General features: G+C 43.4%; 1 protein-coding gene and 1 long non-coding RNA gene across 6 annotated transcripts in view; both read left to right on the forward strand.

Annotated features, from left to right (window-relative positions):
• Positions 1–18,801, forward strand: part of LOC127608768 (sodium- and chloride-dependent GABA transporter 3-like) — a 32,814-nt gene extending 14,013 nt beyond the window's left edge. The window contains exons 1-14 of one of the 5 annotated variants that reach the window (XM_052078120.1): positions 7,167–7,379; positions 7,450–7,584; positions 8,024–8,164; positions 8,925–9,000; positions 9,090–9,222; positions 9,299–9,433; positions 9,502–9,605; positions 10,200–10,324; positions 13,113–13,225; positions 13,913–14,050; positions 14,560–14,662; positions 15,630–15,730; positions 17,883–18,053; positions 18,200–18,800. In XM_052078120.1, coding sequence (XP_051934080.1) covers positions 7,220–7,379; positions 7,450–7,584; positions 8,024–8,164; positions 8,925–9,000; positions 9,090–9,222; positions 9,299–9,433; positions 9,502–9,605; positions 10,200–10,324; positions 13,113–13,225; positions 13,913–14,050; positions 14,560–14,662; positions 15,630–15,730; positions 17,883–18,053; positions 18,200–18,298 — 1,734 coding nt within the window. In that variant the 5' untranslated portion in view covers positions 7,167–7,219 and the 3' untranslated portion in view covers positions 18,299–18,800. Of the gene's footprint in view, positions 1–7,166; positions 7,380–7,449; positions 7,585–8,023; positions 8,165–8,924; positions 9,001–9,089; positions 9,223–9,298; positions 9,434–9,501; positions 9,606–10,199; positions 10,325–13,112; positions 13,226–13,912; positions 14,051–14,559; positions 14,663–15,629; positions 15,731–17,882; positions 18,054–18,199 lie in introns of those variants that run through there. The other 4 variants (XM_052078121.1, XM_052078123.1, XM_052078122.1 and 1 more) reach the window with 4 other exon arrangements.
• Positions 446–1,237, forward strand: LOC127608774 (uncharacterized). Its single transcript, XR_007964329.1, has 3 exons — positions 446–677; positions 841–954; positions 1,059–1,237. It is a non-coding gene; the product is annotated as an uncharacterized LOC127608774 (long non-coding RNA).
• Positions 18,802–19,186: the final 385 nt, after the last annotated feature.

Here is a 19,186-nt window from a genome sequence, read left to right on the forward strand (position 1 = left end):
GTGCGTGTGAATCTCCCGTTGAGATAAATCCACATTTTTAAGTCGGACTCCTGATACTGTTTATTAGTGATGGGTCCAGCGACACCGATGCATTGACACATGCGCCGGGCTCACAGAGCAAACCACGTGTCGATGCATGTGCTGCTTCATTACGTCACGTGATTGACACGTGAACTGCATTGATACAGTCCAGGCTTCTAATTGACACACCGGCTGCGTTGACACAGTCCAGGCTGCTAATTGACACATCAACTGTGTTGACACAGTCCAGGCTGCTAATTGACACATCGGCTGCGTTGACACAGTCCAGGCTGCTAATTGACACATCGGCTGCGTTGACACAGTCCAGGCTGCTAATTGACACGTGAACTGCACCGGTGCAGTTTAGACCGCATCGGCTGCTTGGCACAGTACAGGCTGCGCCACTTAGTCCAGGGGGCGTCGACTCAGTGCAGAGGGCGTTGACGCAGCAAAAGCCCGCCGCACAGTGTTTATAAGGAAGTGGGTTTGGCGACACAATGCCACTTGCCGAAACAAGCCAGACCTCACTCACGCTCGCTTGTCGAAGTTCGTGTCAGTGCAGACTTCGTGTTCGTGCCTTGCCTTCCTTGCCGATTATGGAGCAGAGACGCAAATCATCCGCCGTGTGGGACCATTTTGATGTCCTGGAGAATAAGGTATTATTTATTTATTTATTCAAATCGCCTTCTGTCGCTGAGAGCCTCTCGGCGAGAGGCACTCGCCGAGTGCCTCTCAGATTATTGACATGTGTTGTACCATTCTAATCCGAATACATTTCAAGGTAACTCTTAGTTACTTCTTATTCACATTTCATTACAGGTGAAATGTCGAATTTGCCAAGTCAATTCGCCAACAGAAGCACCTCCACCATGCTGAGGCATTATCGGGCCAAGCATGAGAATGAAGTTCGCGATACACCCGGTATTACGCCAGGTATACAAACGTTCACTCATCTTTTCACGGTTGCTATGTTGATGATTAATTGACAACCAGTAATTATTATTGGTTGACTCTCCACTCCATGTTTGACAATCAAGGTTCCAGGAAGCAGCTGTACTGGAAGGACCAACACACTTCTTTCCCAAACCTCTCCCACCTTGCAAAGGAGTTCCTTTGTACGCCAGCCTCATCCGTCCCTTGCAGGAGAAATCGCTTGTAAAAGACGCAACAGGCTGAAGTTTAAAACATTGGAGCATCTTATTTTTCTCAATAAAAATTTGTGAAATAAAAGCCCACAAGCATCCTCATTCAAATGATCTTCACATTATTTGAACACATTGAATGTTGCAAAATGAATGCATGGATGTGAATGATATTGTACACTTCATCATCAAATCGATGAATGACCTTATGAAAATGTTTTGGAAGAGTTGTAGATGCAAAACCGTGCTGGCAGCTACATAATAGATAATAAAAGAAAAATATCCCAAACCATAGGGATCCTCCCAAAAACTAAGGATGTGCTGAATAAGAGATCCTTGTACACCTTATACTTTTATTACTTCCATATTTGACCTATTGTGTGGGAATATGGGGAAATGCCAGTAAAACACTGTTTTAAAACTACAATACAAAGCAATCGGAACAATCACTGGCTCCAAATAGACGGAACCCACAAATCCACTGTTTATCAAATTAAACAATGAAATCTCATGACCTGATTGACTTCAAAATCGCCCAATTAATGTACAAAGCACACAATAACCTTTGCCAAAAGATCCAGAAGCTTTTTAAAATACGAGAAAGTTGTCATAATTTAGGGGGTACTAATCTATACAAAAAAATCCAAAACACGAACGAACATCACACAAAGGAGTGTATCTGTAATAGGTGTAAATCTGTGGAATGATTCTGAAACGGACCAGTAAAATGAGGAATGAGGATTAAAAACGAATTCGAGAGTAGTACAAGACAACTACACAAATCAGAATTAAGCTGACAAATTCGATACACTCATGAAATATAGCAATACATCAGAAATACATTGATGAGATTATTTAATATATTAATGAAATGTAGCATCCATTATGAATATGAGAAAATCGACATATACATGTGCTCTAAAGAGTATGTACTGTATATACAAACCTAATGTTGTAAAAATGTATTAGTACAGCATACATAAGGGTAAAAGCATTTGTTGGTATTTAGACTTTCTTTCCTATTTAGAAAAATGATCAATTCATATATAAGAAGGGGTAGGACTCGGGGTAGGTTTTTTGCTTCTTTCTACTCCTTTGAACACATATTTGTGATGACTATTTTCTTTTCCTTTTTTTATATCTTACCTTCACCTTTTGCCAATTTATTACCGAATTGTATATTTTATATGTTCAATATACAAAACAATTTATCAGTCAGTTCAGTCTGTTAAATGGGTTAGCTGCAGGGATCTTGAAGGTCCAGCAGGTGGCAGTGGTCAGTGACACAGTATCAGTACAGTATCAACACAGTGTGTCAGTGTGTCGACACGCCTCATGAGGCCTCATGGACCCATCACTAGTGATTACAAACAAAGCACAACGGACATAATGCAAAGCAGACAAACAAAGCAACCGGTCATGATCAATCTAAAGCTAACTTAAGTTTCTGTTAAATAAAAGTACAAGCGTAGCTTACCATTGGGCCATGCCGACGACGAAGCGAGTGTATTCACTAACGCAACATAATGCGATTCTGCTTTTTATACCTCGCGCGAACGGTCGCCTGTCAGTGGCGCCCCCGCCCTCTTAAAGCGCCAGGTGAATCCAACTAGTGATGGGAATTCCGGCTCCTTTTCGGCTCGCAAATGGCTCCTCCTCAGTTTTTTTGTTGCTTAAATAAAATTAATACCAAAAATAACGTAATATTATGTGTAAAATCAGAATCAGAATCAGAATCATCAGAATCACAATCATCTTTATTGGCCAAGTATGTACAACACACAAGGAATTTGTCTCCGGTATAACACGCTGCACTGGTATCATCGTAAACAACAAAATCATTGAACCATTTTAGAGTAACCAGTAGTTTTGTAGTACCATTTTGTGGTGCAAGAAGAGTGACTACGTCAGTGACTGTTTAAGGAGTTCATGGCAAGAGGGAAGAAGCTGTTTAAGTGTCTACTGGATTTGGTGTGCATAGATCTGTAGCGTCTGCCTGAGGGGAGTGGCTGAAAAAGGTGGTGGGCAGGGTGCGGGGGATCCAGGAGGATTTTCCGTGCCCTTGTCTTGATTCTTGCAGTGTGCAAGTCCTCAAGAGTGGGTGGGGCGGTGCCAACGATTTTTTCTGCCGTCCTAACTGTCCGTTGAAGTCGGATTTTGTCCTTTTTTGTGGCGGCCCCAAACCAAACCGTGATGGAAGAACACAGGATTGATTCGATGACTGCCGTGTAGAACTGTCGTAGCACCTCCTGTGGCAGGCCATGCTTCCTCAGCAGCCTCAGGAAGTACATCCGCTGCCGGGCCCTTTTCAGGATGGAGATGGTGTTGACTTCCCACTTCATGTCCTGGGAGACTGTGATTCCCAGGAACTTGAAGGTCTCGACGGTTGACACAGGGCAGTTGGATAGTGTGAGGGGCAACTGTGGAGAAGAATCTTTCCTGAAGTCCACGATCATCTCTACAGTCTTGAGCGTGTTCAGCCCGAGGTTGTGTCGGCTGCACCAGAGCTCCAGCTGCTCCACTTGTTGGCGGTACGCAGACTCGTCGCCGTCTTTGATGAGACCGATGACCGTGGTGTCGTCTGCGAACTTTATGAGTTTGACAGCTGGATCTGTTGAGGTGCAATCGTTTGTGTAGAGAGAGAAGAGCAGTGGCGAGAGGACACATCCCTGTGGGGCTCCAGTGCTGGTAGTGCGTATTGATGATGTTGTTTCTCCCAGTCTCACCTGTTGTGTCCGTCCCGTCAGGAAGCTGAGGATCCACTGGCAGATCGTAGGGGACACACCGAGGTGGAGTAGTTTGGGGGTGATGAGTTCCGGGATGATGGTGTTGAACGCAGAGCTGAAATCCACAAACAGAATCCTTGCGTAGGTCCCTGTGCTGTCGAGGTGCTTGAGGATGTAGTGCAGACCTATGTTGACTGCGTCTTCCACAGACCTGTTTGCCCGGTAGGCAAACTGGAGAGGGTCCAGCAGGGGTCCAGTGACGTTCTTTAGGTGGTTCAGCACAAGGCGTTCAAAGGACTTCATGACCACAGACGTCAGGGCGACAGGCCTATAGTCGTTCAGTTCCGATGTTGCCGATTTCTTGGGAACTGGGATGATGGTAGACTGTTTGAAGCAGGATGGGACCTCACACAGCTCCAGGGATCTGTTGAAGATTTGTGTGAAGACCGGAGCCAGCTGGTCAGCGCAGACTTTCAGGCAGGAGGGGGACACTTTGTCGGGCCCCGGAGCTTTCTTGATCTTTTGCTGCTTGAAGCGCCGTCTCACGTCTTGTTCGTGGATCTGTAGTGGAGAAAAAGAGGGTGGGGGGTAGGTAGAGTGGTTTCTGGTAGAGGTGGGTGTGTGTGGGAAATGGGGGTGTCCTTTTCAAATCGGCAGAAAAACATGTTTAGTTCATTAGCAAGACCCTTATTGTTCACTGTTTGGGGGGATGGCATTCTATAGTTAGTGATTGCTTTCAGGCCATTCCATACAGATGCAGAGTCGTTAGCAGAGAACTGGGTTTTCAGCCTCTCTGCATAGCTTCTCTTAGCGATGTTAATTTCCTTTGTCAATTGGTTTTGGGCATGTTTGTACAGTGCCCGATCTCCACTTCTATATGCGGCCTCTTTCTCTTTCCTGAGTTGCCTGAGTTTGGGAGTAAACCATGGCTTGTTATTGTTGAAGGAGCGGAAGGACTTCGTTGGTACACACGTCCTCACAGAAACTGATGTATGATGTTACAGTGTCTGTGTATTCATCCAGTGTGCCCGTTGAAGTTTCAAAGACGACCCATTCAGTGCAGTCTAAGCATTCTTGTAGAGCTAGCTTTGCTTCATCTGTCCATTTTTTCACAGTCTTAACAACCGGTTTAACACATTTGAGTTTCTGTCTGTATGTAGGTATTAAGTGGATTAAATTGTGGTCAGAAATACCCAATCCTGCACGGGCGACCGATCGGTATGCATTTTTAATTGTTGTATAGCAGTGGTGTAGAATCTTGCCTTCTCTGGTGAAACAGTCGATGTGCTGCTTATATCTGGGAAGTTCACGGTTAAGATGTGCTCTATTAAAATCTCCCAAAATGATCAGGGGTGACTCTGGGTATTTTAGTTAGAGTTTGTTTACTTGTTCGGCTAGCGTTTGTATCGTCGTGTTAGCGTTAGCTTGTGGCGCAATGTAAACACCGACTAGTAAAAAGGAGGTGAACTCACGTGGCGAGTAGAATGGCTTGCAGTTTAAAGACAGCGACTCCAGGTCCGGGCTGCAGTGTGCGTCGAGCTTCGTGACATCAGTGCACCATTCTTCATTGATATAGAAGCAAATCCCACCACCTTTCGATTTCCCTGATAGCTCCGTGTCGCGGTCGGCTCGGAGAAGGCGGAAGCCGGGTAGATGTAGCGCGGAATCTGGGTGGCGGTCACTGAGCCAGGTTTCAGTGAAGCAGAGCGCAGCAGAACGTGCAAAGGTTTTGTTGGTCTTTGTGAGGAGAAGAAGTTCATCCATCTTGTTTGGCAGAGATCGTAGATTAGCAAGATGGATCGATGGGACCGGGGTTCGAAATCCGAGCTTGACAAGCACGCCGGCTCGCTTCCCCCTCCTCCGGCGGCGTTTCCATGCTCCGTACAGCGCAGCCGCGCCGCTCGCGATTAGCTCCGAAAAACCTTGTGGATTTTCGTGTGCTGGTGAAAAAAGACCGAGCGTAGACTCCCCAATGCGCAGCAACTTTTCCCTCGTGTAAGTAAGCCGCTCAGGGTCGCCAAAAACAAACGAAAATGACAAAAACAGGGATAATACTAGGGAGCGTGTGACCGAGGCTGCCATACCTGTCGGCGCCTGATGATGAATGAATGAATGAAGTACTAATGCAAAAAAATAGACATTATATCAAATATTTATTATTTATATGGCTTTATTTATATTCTTCTGAACATACTCAACATGGAGTGCTACAAAAATAAAAACAAAGTACAAAGACCCATCTCAAAACAAGGTCGTCAAAAAGTTCCAATCTCTGAATGTGTATATTTATAAGCTTTTAACTATTTACAGTAAAATAAAAGTAAACTTTGAATACCACACAACAAATTATAAATTAAAATTTGTAAAACAAAAAGAAAAAAAGCAGCATCCAGGTAAAGGTTTTAGCTTGTCTTTAGCGAAGATTGGCATGAAGAAAAACCAAGTCCCTCAGCTTTGAGGGGTTGATCCTGTTTCTCCTCTCTGTTAATATTTGCCCTGTTTTGGAGAAGATTCTCTCTGAGGGGACACATGTTGCGACAACACACAGACAACACGAAATGGATGAAAATCCCTTGCAATCATTTTACCCAGTTCCTCGTCAATTGTGTTCTGTTTTGCTGGTGTTATAGCTTTTTGCATAAAGTGGCTCATAGAGCTCTGGGTTGTACATCTAGGCAGTTGTGATATTGCAGCAGCAGCAACAGTTGCAGACACACTAGCACCTTCATTAATAGCTGGTTCCCTTGCTTGTCTTTTCTCTTCAAATTGTACTGATGGGTGGACATTTCTGATGTGCCTGTGCAGGTTATTTGTGGAGCCTGATCTATGGGATATTTTAACCTTGCACAGTCTACACGCTGCCTTTGAACTATCAATTAAATTGAAATGAGTCCATATTTCACTGCGTTTCCTATCCATTTTCTCACCTTTCCACTTTCCACCGTGTTTTTTTTTTCACTAACTAGCTCTCTCGTCTCCTCGTCTGTCTTGTGTGCTGCTCAGTGTGCTGCTGTGTGTGTCTCTTCTCTAAACCCTCCCCCTTTTCTAAACTGCAGCGCGCGTGTGTGTGTGTGTAACCCTCCCCTTCCGGCTCCCAATGAGGTGGGCGCCGGCTCCCAATGAGGTGGGAGCTGGCTCCCAATGAGGTGGGAGCCGGCTCCCAATAAGCTGGCTCCCACCTCATTGTGAGCCGGAAGGGGAGGGTTACACACACACACACTTCACTTCAAAGAGCCGGCTCGTTCGCGAACGACCCATCACTAAATCCAACACTGACTGTGCGAGTGAGTGGCTAAACGGAAGGTAGGATTCAGGTCACGCCCTTAGAAAATGTGGAACAAAATATGTGCCTTAAAGCTTGGCCACGATGCAGTTGATGAGAGAGGACACTGGGGAAGTAAGGTAGAGTTTCTTCTGGCCGTTGCCGGGAACATTGTGGGCCTGGGCAATGTGTGGAGGTTTCCGTACTTGTGCTACAAAAATGGGGGTGGTAAGCAAATGTGGCGATCGGCGCTTTTTCCAGAAGTTGTGCGTACCACAAAATAATGTGTAACATTCAGGTGCATTCCTGGTGCCATACCTGGTGTTTGCGGTGACGTGCGGTGTACCGCTCTTCCTTTTGGAGACCGTCATGGGCCAGCATACCCAAGAGGGCGCCATCACCTGCTGGAGGAAGCTGTGCCCCCTGGCTGAAGGTGTGCATCGCCGTATATTATGCAGAATGGGCTTGGTGCGTGTGAATCTCCCGTTGAGATAAATCGACATTTTTAAGTCGGACTCCTGATACTGTTTATGAAATGTAGCCATCTTTCTCTTGAAAGTTGTAGGCTCCTTTTCTGTCTCCTGGCTGCGCTTTTTTCCCTTCCCAAAGAAACTTTCCAAAGGCGTTTGTTTTTTACTCACTTTGCTAGCTCCTGGGTTTAATTTTAGCGGTAAAGTATTACGTGCCTCGACCTGATATATTGTAGACGGATGTAACAGTGAATCCGGTAATTTTTCAAAATACAACATCTTTCAGAACGCGAAATAAATAACACGGAAGTTTTATTTTTTGCTCCGAGATGAATTTCTTCTTTCGGAAACAAGCAAAGAAAATTATTTAATATTGAACCTCAAATGTGCGCTGTCTGTAAGGTATCGGCTATGGGGGGCAACTGGCCCAGTTCTACAGCTGCATGACCTACACGATTATTACGGCATCGACTCTTTTCTACCTGGCGTTCTCCTTCATCTCTCCACTGCCCTGGAGCACCTGCGACAACTACTGGAACACGGGTGAGGTCGAGCACACAATGCATCATGTCCCTTTTTGGTCAAGAAACTTTGACCTGCCCTATTATCTTGTCATGAGACAAGACTGAATAAATGCCATTTTGCTACAATGTAAAGTTGTCATCTTACAACTTCGATGAAGGCGTAGTCATTCCTGTCAAATGTCAAGTCAAACCGAGCCAAATTTATGTATACCGCTCTTAATTACGGGGAGCGTCTCCAAGACAAAAGCATACAGTTGACAAATATGAACCACCTGGATTAAATGCCATTTGTGGGAATAAGAAGTGGGACGGCACACAAACGTCGAAAGTCTGCATATAATTGACGGCTATTGAAATGCATATGGAATAGATATGGCCGCACTGCTCACAACCGAATGCTGCAAACACAGGAATGATGCAAACAAAACTACCTGTACTGCGAAACAAAAACACTGCAAGAAATGGTGCAGACTGCCAAACGCAATCTCATAAAACCACAGAACAAAGGCTTGAAGAAATAAATGCTGCAATCGCATCAAATAATTAGAAGCAAACTTACAAATTCTAAAGAGAAATGCTACAAATGGTAAAAACGCACAAAGACAAACAAACCACTCCCTGCCCTCATCTCAAACACACACACACACACACACACACACACTCACGCATAATGGGACACACATTGTTTGTTGTAACCTGAATAGGTAAGAAGTATCGTGAATACATAACTCCGGGACATGTATTCGGTGCCTCTGAGTAAATATTTGTCATTCTTTTAGATGCTTGTGTTGACATTACAACACGCAATCTCACCAACCACACCAACGGTAGCTCAGCAGCAACGGAGTTCTGGGAGTAAGGAAGACAATACATTAAAATAGCATCTTTAAAACATTCTACGTGACATATAATATGCTGTTGTTGTTTTTTTTTAAACCATCCAGGCGTCGACTGTGGAATATTTCATCGGGCATTGAGGAGATTGGCAGTATCAGGTGGGAGATGCTTTTGTGCTTCCTGGCTGCCTGGGTCGTTTCTTACTTCTGCATCTGGAAAGGCATCAAATCAACTGGAAAGGTGAAGTCCATCAAGTGGCACCAAATACAAATTAATGTAAATGCCCAAGCAGTCTTGTGACCGTCCTCTTGTCCAGGTGGTGTACTTCACTGCCACATTCCCTTATGTGATGCTCCTCATCCTTTTGATCCGTGGACTCACTCTTCCGGGAGCCAGACAAGGAGTGGAGTTCTACCTTCTGCCAGATCCGTCGCGACTCGCAGACCCTCAAGTAGGACTGTTAGGTTACATGCATTGTGATAAAAGAAAAACGCACTCTACGGGTGTCTTTTTAAACAGGTGTGGCTTGATGCCGGCTCCCAGATCTTCTTCTCGTACAGCCTTGGTGTGGGCACCCTGACTGTACTGGGCAGCTACAACACCAGGAGAAACAATTGCTACAAGTTAGTGTCACAATGAAGCAAGAAAACTACACTCGCCACCCAAAAATTAGAAACACTTGGACTTGCCAATGGGATCCAGTATAGAAACAAAATAACATGATATCAATTTATCAATAAAGGTATCAATTTAACAATACAGTGTTTGTATTTTATTTTGATTTGATCACGAATGTTTAAGATGAGATAGGAAAACCTTTATTTGTCTCACAATGGAGTAATTCCCAATTTATAGCAGCCAAATTTTGAAAGGGAAATGTAGAACAAAAAGCATATCAATAATTATATTAATATATATTTTTAAATATATATATTACAATATTAAAGAATACACTTGGCCATGCATCGAAAATCCAAAAATATTTTAAGTTAAAAAAAAGTGATGTTATTTTCTGTCGTCAAGAATTGGCAACATGGCTGCCTCCCGATAGATAAAAATGGGTGGATTTTGCTGCCTAATCCATACTACACAAACGCAATATGAATCAGAATACTGTGTTCAGACCAATGGGGTCACATAGAACATGTTGTTTTTGATTTTTTTAACCTTTCAATCCGAGTGGTTCAGAAATAAGTGAGGGTTTTTTTGTGTTGCAGGGACTGCTTGTGGCTGTGTTTGCTGAACAGTTTGACCAGTGTAGTAGCCGGCTTTGCTGTCTTCTCAGTCCTGGGATTCATGGCTCACAAGCTAGGTGTTCCTATCTCAGAGGTGGCTGAGTCAGGTAAACTTGGAATTTACTCAAGTCTCATTCTTTAAAAAGGACCAAACAGGGTAAAAAAAACTTGTTAAAACCACCTTGTACAAATTGCATATGTTTTGAGTTGGTGTCTGTCTCATATGTAAAACCCGCAGTGTTGCCATCACTTACGTTTTGAATTTGTGTCTGTTCATGCTGGCCCTCCTCAATGCATGCAAGGTTGTTGTTGATGTCTTAGCCATTATGTAGTTCAGTGTTTCCCGATCAAGGGTACGTGAGCACATTGCAAGGGCTACATGGAAACATTCAATATTTTATTTGGAAGATGAGTAGTGAATATTCCCGGTCATTTCATAATCCCGTCAATGAAATGTATGTGTGCGTACACAATTTATTTCCCCGTGAAGACAAGTGTTTTGTTCCTCATGATTCAATTTTAAAAGCCTGTTTAAAGGGAACATGTTCAAATGAGTTCAGGTTTTCCTCATTATTATTTATTTTGATTTCATATTTGCCCCTCCGTGAGTCGTCACCTTACCGTGGTGGAGGGGTTTGTGTGTCTCAATGATCCTAGAAGCTAAGTTGTCTGGGGCTTTATGCCCCTGGCAGGGTCACCCATGGCAAACAGGTTCTAGGTGAGGGGCCAGACAAAGCACGGCTCAAAGACCCCAATGATGATCGAAATAAATGGATCTAGGTTTCCCTTGCCCGGACGCGGGTCACCGGGGCACCCCTCTGGAGCCAGGCCTGGAGGTGGGGCTCGTTGGCAGGCGCCTGGTGGCCGGGCTTACACCCATGGGGCCCGGCCGGGCACAGCCCGAAGAGGCAACGTGGGTCCCCCTTCCCATGGGCTCACCACCCATGAGAGGGGCCAAAGGGGTCGGGTGCAATGTGAGCTGGGCGGCAGCCAAAGGCGGGGACCCTGGTGCACCACTAACACTGTGTACAGTGGGGATGGGGCACTGCTGACTTCGACTCGGGACGTTGTGAACCGGTGGGCAGAGTACTTCGAAGACCTCCTCAACTCCACCAACACGCCTTCCTTGGAGGAAGCAGAGCCTGGGGACTCTGAGGTAGGCTCTCCTATCTCTGTGGTTGAAGTCACCGATGTGGTTAAAAAGCTCCTCGGTGGCAAGGCCCCAGGGGTGGATGAGATCCGCCCGGAGTTCCTCAAGGCTCTGGATGTTGTGGGGCTGTCCTGGTTGACACGCCTCTGCAACATCGCGTGGTCAACAGGGAGAGTGCCTCTGGATTGGCAGACCGGGGTGGTAGTCCCTCTTTTTAAAAAGGGGGACCGGAGGGTGTGTTCCAACTACAGAGGGATCACACTCCTCAGCCTCCCTGGTAAGGTCTATTCAGGGGTGCTGGAGAGGAGGGTCCGTCAGGAAGTCGAGCCTCAGATTGAGGAGGAGCAGTGTGGTTTTCGTCCCGGCCGTGGAACAGTGGACCAGCTCTACACCCTTAGCAGGGTCCTTGAGGGTATGTGGGAATTCGCCCAACCAGTCTACATGTGTTTTGTGGACTTGGAGAAGGCGTTTGACCGTGTCCCTCGGGGAGTTCTGTGGGGGGTGCTTCGTGGGTATAGGCTACCGAACCCCCTGATACGGGCTGTTCGGTCACTATACCACCGATGTCAGAGTTTGGTTCGCATTGCCGGCAGTAAGTCGGAATCGTTTCCAGTGGGGGTAGGACTCCGCCAAGGCTGCCCTTTGTCGCCGATTCTGTTCATAACCTTTATGGACAGAATTTCTAGGCGCAGCCGAAGCGTTGAGGGGGTCCGTTTTGGGGGCCTCAGTATTACATCCCTGCTTTTTGCAGATGATGTGGTGCTGTTGGCTCCTTCAAACAGGGCTCTCCAACTCTCACTGGAGCGTTTCGCAGCCGAGTGTGAAGCGGTTGGGATGAAAATCAGCACCTCCAAATCTGAAACCATGGTCCTCAGTCGGAAAAGGGTGGAGTGCCCCCTCCGGGTCTGGGGGGAGATCTTGCCCCAAGTGGAGGAGTTTAAGTATCTTGGGGTCTTGTTCACAAGTGAGGGCAGGAGGGAGCGAGAGATCGACAGGCGGATCGGTGCAGTGTCTGCTGTGATGCGGACGTTGTATCGGTCTGTCGTGGTGAAGAAGGAGCTGAGCCAAAGGGCGAAGCTCTCAATTTACCGGTCGATCTACGTCCCAACCCTCACCTATGGTCACGAGCTATGGGTCGTGACCGAAAGAACGAGATCCCGGATACAAGCGGCTGAAATGAGTTTTCTCCGCAGGGTGTCCGGGCTCTCCCTTAGAGATAAGGTGAGAAGCTCAGTCATCCGGGAGGGGCTCAGAGTCGAGCCGCTTCTCCTCCACATCGAGAGGACCCAGATGAGGTGGCTTGGGCATCTGATTCGGATGCCTCCTGAGCGCCTCCCCGGTGAGGTGTTCCGGTCATGTCCCACCGGGAGGAGACCCAGAGGAAGACCCAGGACACGCTGGAGAGACTATGTCACCCAGCTTGCCTGGGAACGACTCGGGATCCCCCGGGGAGAGCTGGAAGAAGTAGCTAGGGAGAGGGAAGTCTGGGCTTCCCTGCTAAAGCTGTTGCCCCCGCGACCCGGCCCCGGATAAGCGGTCGATAATGGATGGATTTCATATTTGAAAATGTATGTCGAATATTAATATTCTAAGTGATAATTTATATGTTATTGCCCCAAGCTCGATTGTACATTGAGGTGAAAACAAGGAGTGGCTAGTAAATCTGAGAAACCAGATGTTTGTCCTTTTCATATACTGTAATTTGAATGTTATGTATTGACGGTGCACGTGGATGTCTTTTCTAGGTCCGGGCTTGGTATTCGTTGCGTACCCACAGGCGGTGGCCATGATGCCGTTGCCTAACCTGTGGTCTATCTGCTTCTTCGTCATGCTCCTCCTCCTGGTCCTGGACACAGAGGTTTGACCGCTGATTTTCAATCAGTTTTCTGTGAGTGCTCATCACTGTGCCCAGCAAAATTGTCCAATGTCACAAAATTGGTCCAAAATGTTATTTTATCCAAATAATGTGATCCATAATTGTTCGTAATTGTTTTCTGACAAATCAATTGTTCAAAAGCATGTGATACAATACAGTGGACATGTCCCCAACACCATGAAAAGTCTTTAAAATGTTTTGATTTTTTTCTCTTCATGCCTAATGAGTCACAAAAATCCTGATGCATGTTTCAGTGAGATTATGATTGTATTCGATATGGTGCGACTGACTAAAAGGGCACGATGAGTTTCTCATTACTTTAAAATGTGAATGAACTTAAAGTGAAGAAATTCAGTTTGATTCGATGAACTCACAACTTTTAAATGAAAACCTCTTTCCCCATTCAAATCACTTGCTTGTTAAGAGAACATTTGTACCCCCAAAAATCTGCCATTAGCCGACTGCCAAAATCCATACATGCGTGGGTTCATTATACTGTACTTGTACTGTATATTCTTTTTTGTGACCAATTTGTTTGGTGGTGAGCTGTGAGCTTTTGTCATTTGTAACATATCCGTTGTCTCAAAGAAGGTTGGGAAACGTTGACTTTGACATCATTTCTTCATGTTTCTTTTTGGAACTGATCTTGTGGCTCTGCACTCTCTCCAGTTTGTCGGCATTGAGGTGGTGATGACGTCCTTTACAGATGTATTTCCCACAGTGATGCGTCGGGCAGGCAGGCATGAACGTTTCGTCCTGCTCTTCTGCCTCATATGTTTCCTCTTGCAGCTCGACATGACCACCATGGTGGGAATTTAGCTCGAAACTCACTTTGAATCCATTTGTAGTGACAATAAGTAGCCTATGTCAAAGTCCATAAGCATGGTGGTCGATTATCACCACATGATCAAATGTAGAGTTGCTCACAAAAGTGAATTCACCTCTCCCATTTTTGTTAATATTGTGTTGTATCGTATCACTGGACGGCACGAAGAGAATGACACCTATTGGAGCTACGATGTATTTAGTGTAGACAGCTTGATTAGCTGTACTGTACCCTTAAAAATACATAACACTCAATGATACTTATCAAAATGAGAATAGAAATAAATGTGTGTGTAGAGAGAGAGATTTTTTTATTGTAGAAATGTTTGCATAAATGGAAGAGTTGTATCGTCAATGTTGCGAACTACTCTTATTAGACACTTGATTAGTAAGGCATATTGAAACAAGGTTGCAGCTATTATGTTTTACAGGTGTCCCTTACATTGTGGCCAGCGAGTAAAAGTAATTCTCATGGATTTTTTTGTCCTCAGGGAGGGATGTACATCTTCCAGATTCTCGACTACTATGCTTGCAATGGAGCCTGCCTTCTCCTTCTTTGTGTGTTTAAAAGCTTGGCAATGGGCTGGATATTTGGTAGGTTGATGGGACATGTGTGGGTCATTTGTCATTTATTAACAGAATGAATTACAGATCTGATTACCCTTCGTCAAGGTCTTTAATTTGATGTATGAGTCACTGTCGATCAGGGGTGTCCAAACGTTTTGCCAAGGGGGCCAGATTTTATGTGGTAAAATGTCGGCGGGCCGACCTTGGCTGACATTCTTTACATTGAACAACAATATTGTTCAACAAATTTTAGTAAGCCAGTCTGTTTCACCTTTCCATTTTTATTTTAATTTCAACAATCTTAAGAATTTCTTTTGGTTCATTTGAAACAGGTATATCACATGCAACTGCTTATTCACTTGACTTTTTCTTAAACAGAAGTCTCATGAGTGCAAATTGATTGATTTGAAACATAAAATGTATCACCATGACTTTTCAATAGTCACAAAACCTTTGACTCGAACAACAGGGAAATGAACAAGCAATACACATATCTACAACTGCAAGGATCATTTGAAATATGACATATCAGTCAATATAAACACGGAGTGATGTCTTGTTAACTCGTGAGTGATGCCCTCTAGTGTCTAAATGCTATTACTCATTTAGTGAATGCTATTACTCATTTATCCACTAGAGGGAAGCAGTACCCTATGAAACATCACTCACCAGTCTACGAGACCTCAGTCAATGCAACACGTGTTCCATTGCGCCCAAACTGCGGGCCAGACGGCACTGATTTTATGACAGGGGCCGAGGGCCGGATGAAATTCGACCGCGGGCCGGACTTTGGACATGCCTGCTCGATGGTTGATACCGGAAACAGCAACAGCAGTGAACATTGAGTTTTGGCCCTGTGCTCGTCAAAAATGATCACTACCAAAATCTATAATGGACTTTTTCTTTTTTTAAATTTCTAGTGGCACGACAAGTCTTACAATAGTTCAAATATGGGCTCATTTTTATGTGCTGTTGTACATACCTCTAACCGAAGGCGCAGAACGGCTGTGCGGCATCATAGAGGAGATGACGGGCGATCGTCCCAATCCGTTCTTCAAAATCTGCTGGCGCTACATTAGCCCCTTGGTTTCAGTGGTGAGTGGGACTTCTTGTTGAGTTTTGAGCTGTAATATGTGAATCGGCCACCATATGTGATTGTACCTGTAAACTTGTTTATTCCACCATTAAAATTTACAATAAAATTAATTTTGCTGGAAAAACATACATTTAAATGTGATTAGAATGAATAAATACATTCATTTTAATTAACCAATTCGAAAGGGGATGTGGAATGGGGGCTGAATACCACAAATATTTCTTTTAACTTTAAAATGAATAGAACATTTGTTGAATAATCCATTACACAAAATAGGTGCATTTTCATCTGTAATTTGGCAGTCAAGCACTCTATTTTATATCTTTTAATCTCAATGTCCATTCAACTTTTGTTGGTAGAAGTGCTTTCTTCCAATTTAAAGTTAAAGTCTTTCTTGCACTCATCAGAAGAGTACTTGGTTAATGACATTCGTCTTGTCTTCTTGTACACTCAATGATTTGGTTTTCTTTGATGGAGGATATATTTGGTGTCCATTCATTACATTTTCAGGGACAGAACTTGTGATGTGATATTGTTTATTGAACATAAAACATATACAGTAATAATTTGACAGAAAATAAGGTAGATAAAAAAGTAAAAAAGAAAGAAATCAGTCTTCATTCAACACAGTTATGTTCAAGGGAGTAGGATGAAGTAAAAAACTTATCTAGTCCTACCCCGTTATGTGTTTATATCTACTAAATCATTTTTATATCAATCAGTAAAGAAAAAGTAAGAAGTCTCCATTAGGCTCATACTTTACCCTTAACCGTGATATTTTTACAACTTTTGGCTTGTATCGGGATTATATACATCCTCACTCTTGTGTCAATTTTCTCTTGTATTCATAATGGATATTTCAATAACTTTCTCTATTTATCAACTTAGTTCTGATTTATCATTATATTTAATGTTTAGAATTTATCATTTTAACTCTGATTGATGTAGGTTGTTTGTACTATTTTTTTGAAATTGTTTTTGAACTCAGCAAGCGATTTACTCATTTTTAGGTCCGTTTCGAGATTATTCCACAGATTAACACCTTTGCTAGATACACTTCTTTCCTTGATGTTTGTTCTTGTTTTGAGTTTTTTGAATAAGTTGGTACCTCTTAATTCATAGTTGCTTTCTCGAATTTCAAAAAAATTCTGAATGTTTTGGCAGAGCAGGTTATTGTGTGCTTTGTACATTAATTGGGCGATTTTAAAGTCAACCAGGTCATAAAATTTCATCGTATTTAATTTGATAAATAGTGGATTTGTGGGTTCCGTATACTTTGATCTATTAATAATTCGAATTGCTTTTTTTTGTAGTTTGAGAATAGGGAGTGTGTTTGTTTTGCAGGCATTTCCCCATATTTCCACACAGTTGGTCATATATGGTAATAATAATGAAGTGTATAATGTGTACAAAGATCTCTTATTTAGCACTTCCTTGGTTTTGTAGAGGATCCCTACGGTCTTGGCTATTTTTCTTTTTACGTTATCGATGGTTGTTTATGTGGTTTATGTGGTTTCCAACATAGTTTTGAGTCTATTACTAATCCGAGAAACTTGGTTTGATATGCTCTTTCTATTTCAATTGAGTTTACCATAATTTTAGCTTGGTGCTTGATTGGTCTTGTGCCAAAAACAATTAACTTCGATTTTTTCAGGTTAAGTGACAATTTATTTCTGTCGAACCAGTTTTTTAATTTGTTTAATTCGTTTTCTACGGTTGTCAGGAGCTGTTTCAGATTTATTCCAGAACAGTAGAAAGTTGTATCATCAGCAAATAGGACACATTTAAATAGTTTTGAGACCTTGCAGATATCATTTATCGAACATATCCCCCGACTTTCACTCTGGACTTTGAGGTCCTGATAGAATAATGTGATCCAATTTCCAAACTTGAATCCGAAACGCATGCCAAACAACGTCTGCGTCAAATACACCCACCCCACCCTGTCTGAGGTTTTCTCAGCGTCCAGGCTGAGAAGCATCGAAGATTGCCTTTTTGATATGGCTAATGAGTGTAAATTTGGTGTTGTCCTGATGTTATCGGTTCCTTGGCATTCCTTTATAAATCCAGTTTGATCAGTTTCACGTTTTTTTAAAAATACATTTCTGTCGCTGATTAATAATTTTTTATTTTGCTTTTTTTTGGGTCCAGGGCACTTTTATATATTATTTAATTGGGTACGAGCCTCTAACATTCAATCGCTCGTACATATACCCTACCTGGGCCTATGTGTTGGGCTGGACAATGGCTCTGTCCTCCATCCTGCTGGTGCCGATCTGGGCGTTGTACAAGCTGTGTACTGCCAAGGGAACCCTCAGTCAGGTGGGCCAAGTCCGCCTCTTACATTGCAAAGTGAAAGAACAACCATGATTTCCTTGATCAAAATAATAATAATAATTGCTTCAATAGCTGTGTATATGATTTTGACATATCTCATTAAAACATTGTCATTTGTATCCATTTGGTAGCGTCTCCATGGCCTGTGCTGGCCCAAGCCACCTGAGGGCTCGCCGGCCCGAAACAGAGAGTCCATGCTGCAACACACTACTGAGGAGGATAAAGATTAAGATTAAGATTAAGATATCCTTTATTTGTCCCGCAATGGGGAAATTTACAGTTAGAGTTCAGAAAGGAAAACACTGGGTAGGGAGAGGGGATAATTTATCAACAAAAACAAAACAGCACAGATGAACTGATCCCAAACTGCCCAACAGAAATAATGTACATCATTCGAAAACCACAAAATCTCATGCCATTGTTTATAATAATGGTTTGCTAATCTTGTCAGATCATTTTTTATCTGACCACTGGGCTATAATGATGTATTGTTCATCAAGCAAGGTCCCATTGTCCTAGCAATGGGTGTGTTTTCTCTGAGCAAATACATCGTGTGAGTGCTTTACGTTTTATTTAATGTAAAATTCACAGCTCTGGGAAAAACAAAGTAATAAACCTTGTATGTTTTTGTGGGACCATTTTTCATTCTCTGCAAGTGTCTTTTTGTTAATACATTTAGTTCATGATATATCCTGCTTCTCCTGCCTCTCTACTTATTTTTGGGTCCACTACCATCACGGTCACATGAAAGAAGTTGCTGCGTCACCAGGAACTCTTGTGGTCAAACGCAAGCGAATAAAGCGAGGTGGAACGCTTGCAACGGATTTGTTGTGCAAGTACCATTCGTCAAAATCTCCAGACTTTACCAGATCATTCAAAGTCGGAGTTGTCAACCCTGACTTTGCGCAGTCCACGAAATCTCAGTAATTATCACCTATTTAGACTCCCATTTCTTTCTCATACATCCCTTTTATTTTCCTCCAATCCATTTTGCTGTAGTATAGAATATTTCGGTGGACCTTTTATGCCCCAATATATACAGTAGGGATATTAAAATTGATCCATATGAAGCACTTCATTTTATCTGTGTGTACTTGATTGAAAGTTAAGTTTAGGGG

This window comes from Hippocampus zosterae, chromosome 10 (genome assembly GCF_025434085.1).
Source record: "Hippocampus zosterae strain Florida chromosome 10, ASM2543408v3, whole genome shotgun sequence".
NCBI classification, from domain to species: domain Eukaryota; kingdom Metazoa; phylum Chordata; class Actinopteri; order Syngnathiformes; family Syngnathidae; genus Hippocampus; species Hippocampus zosterae.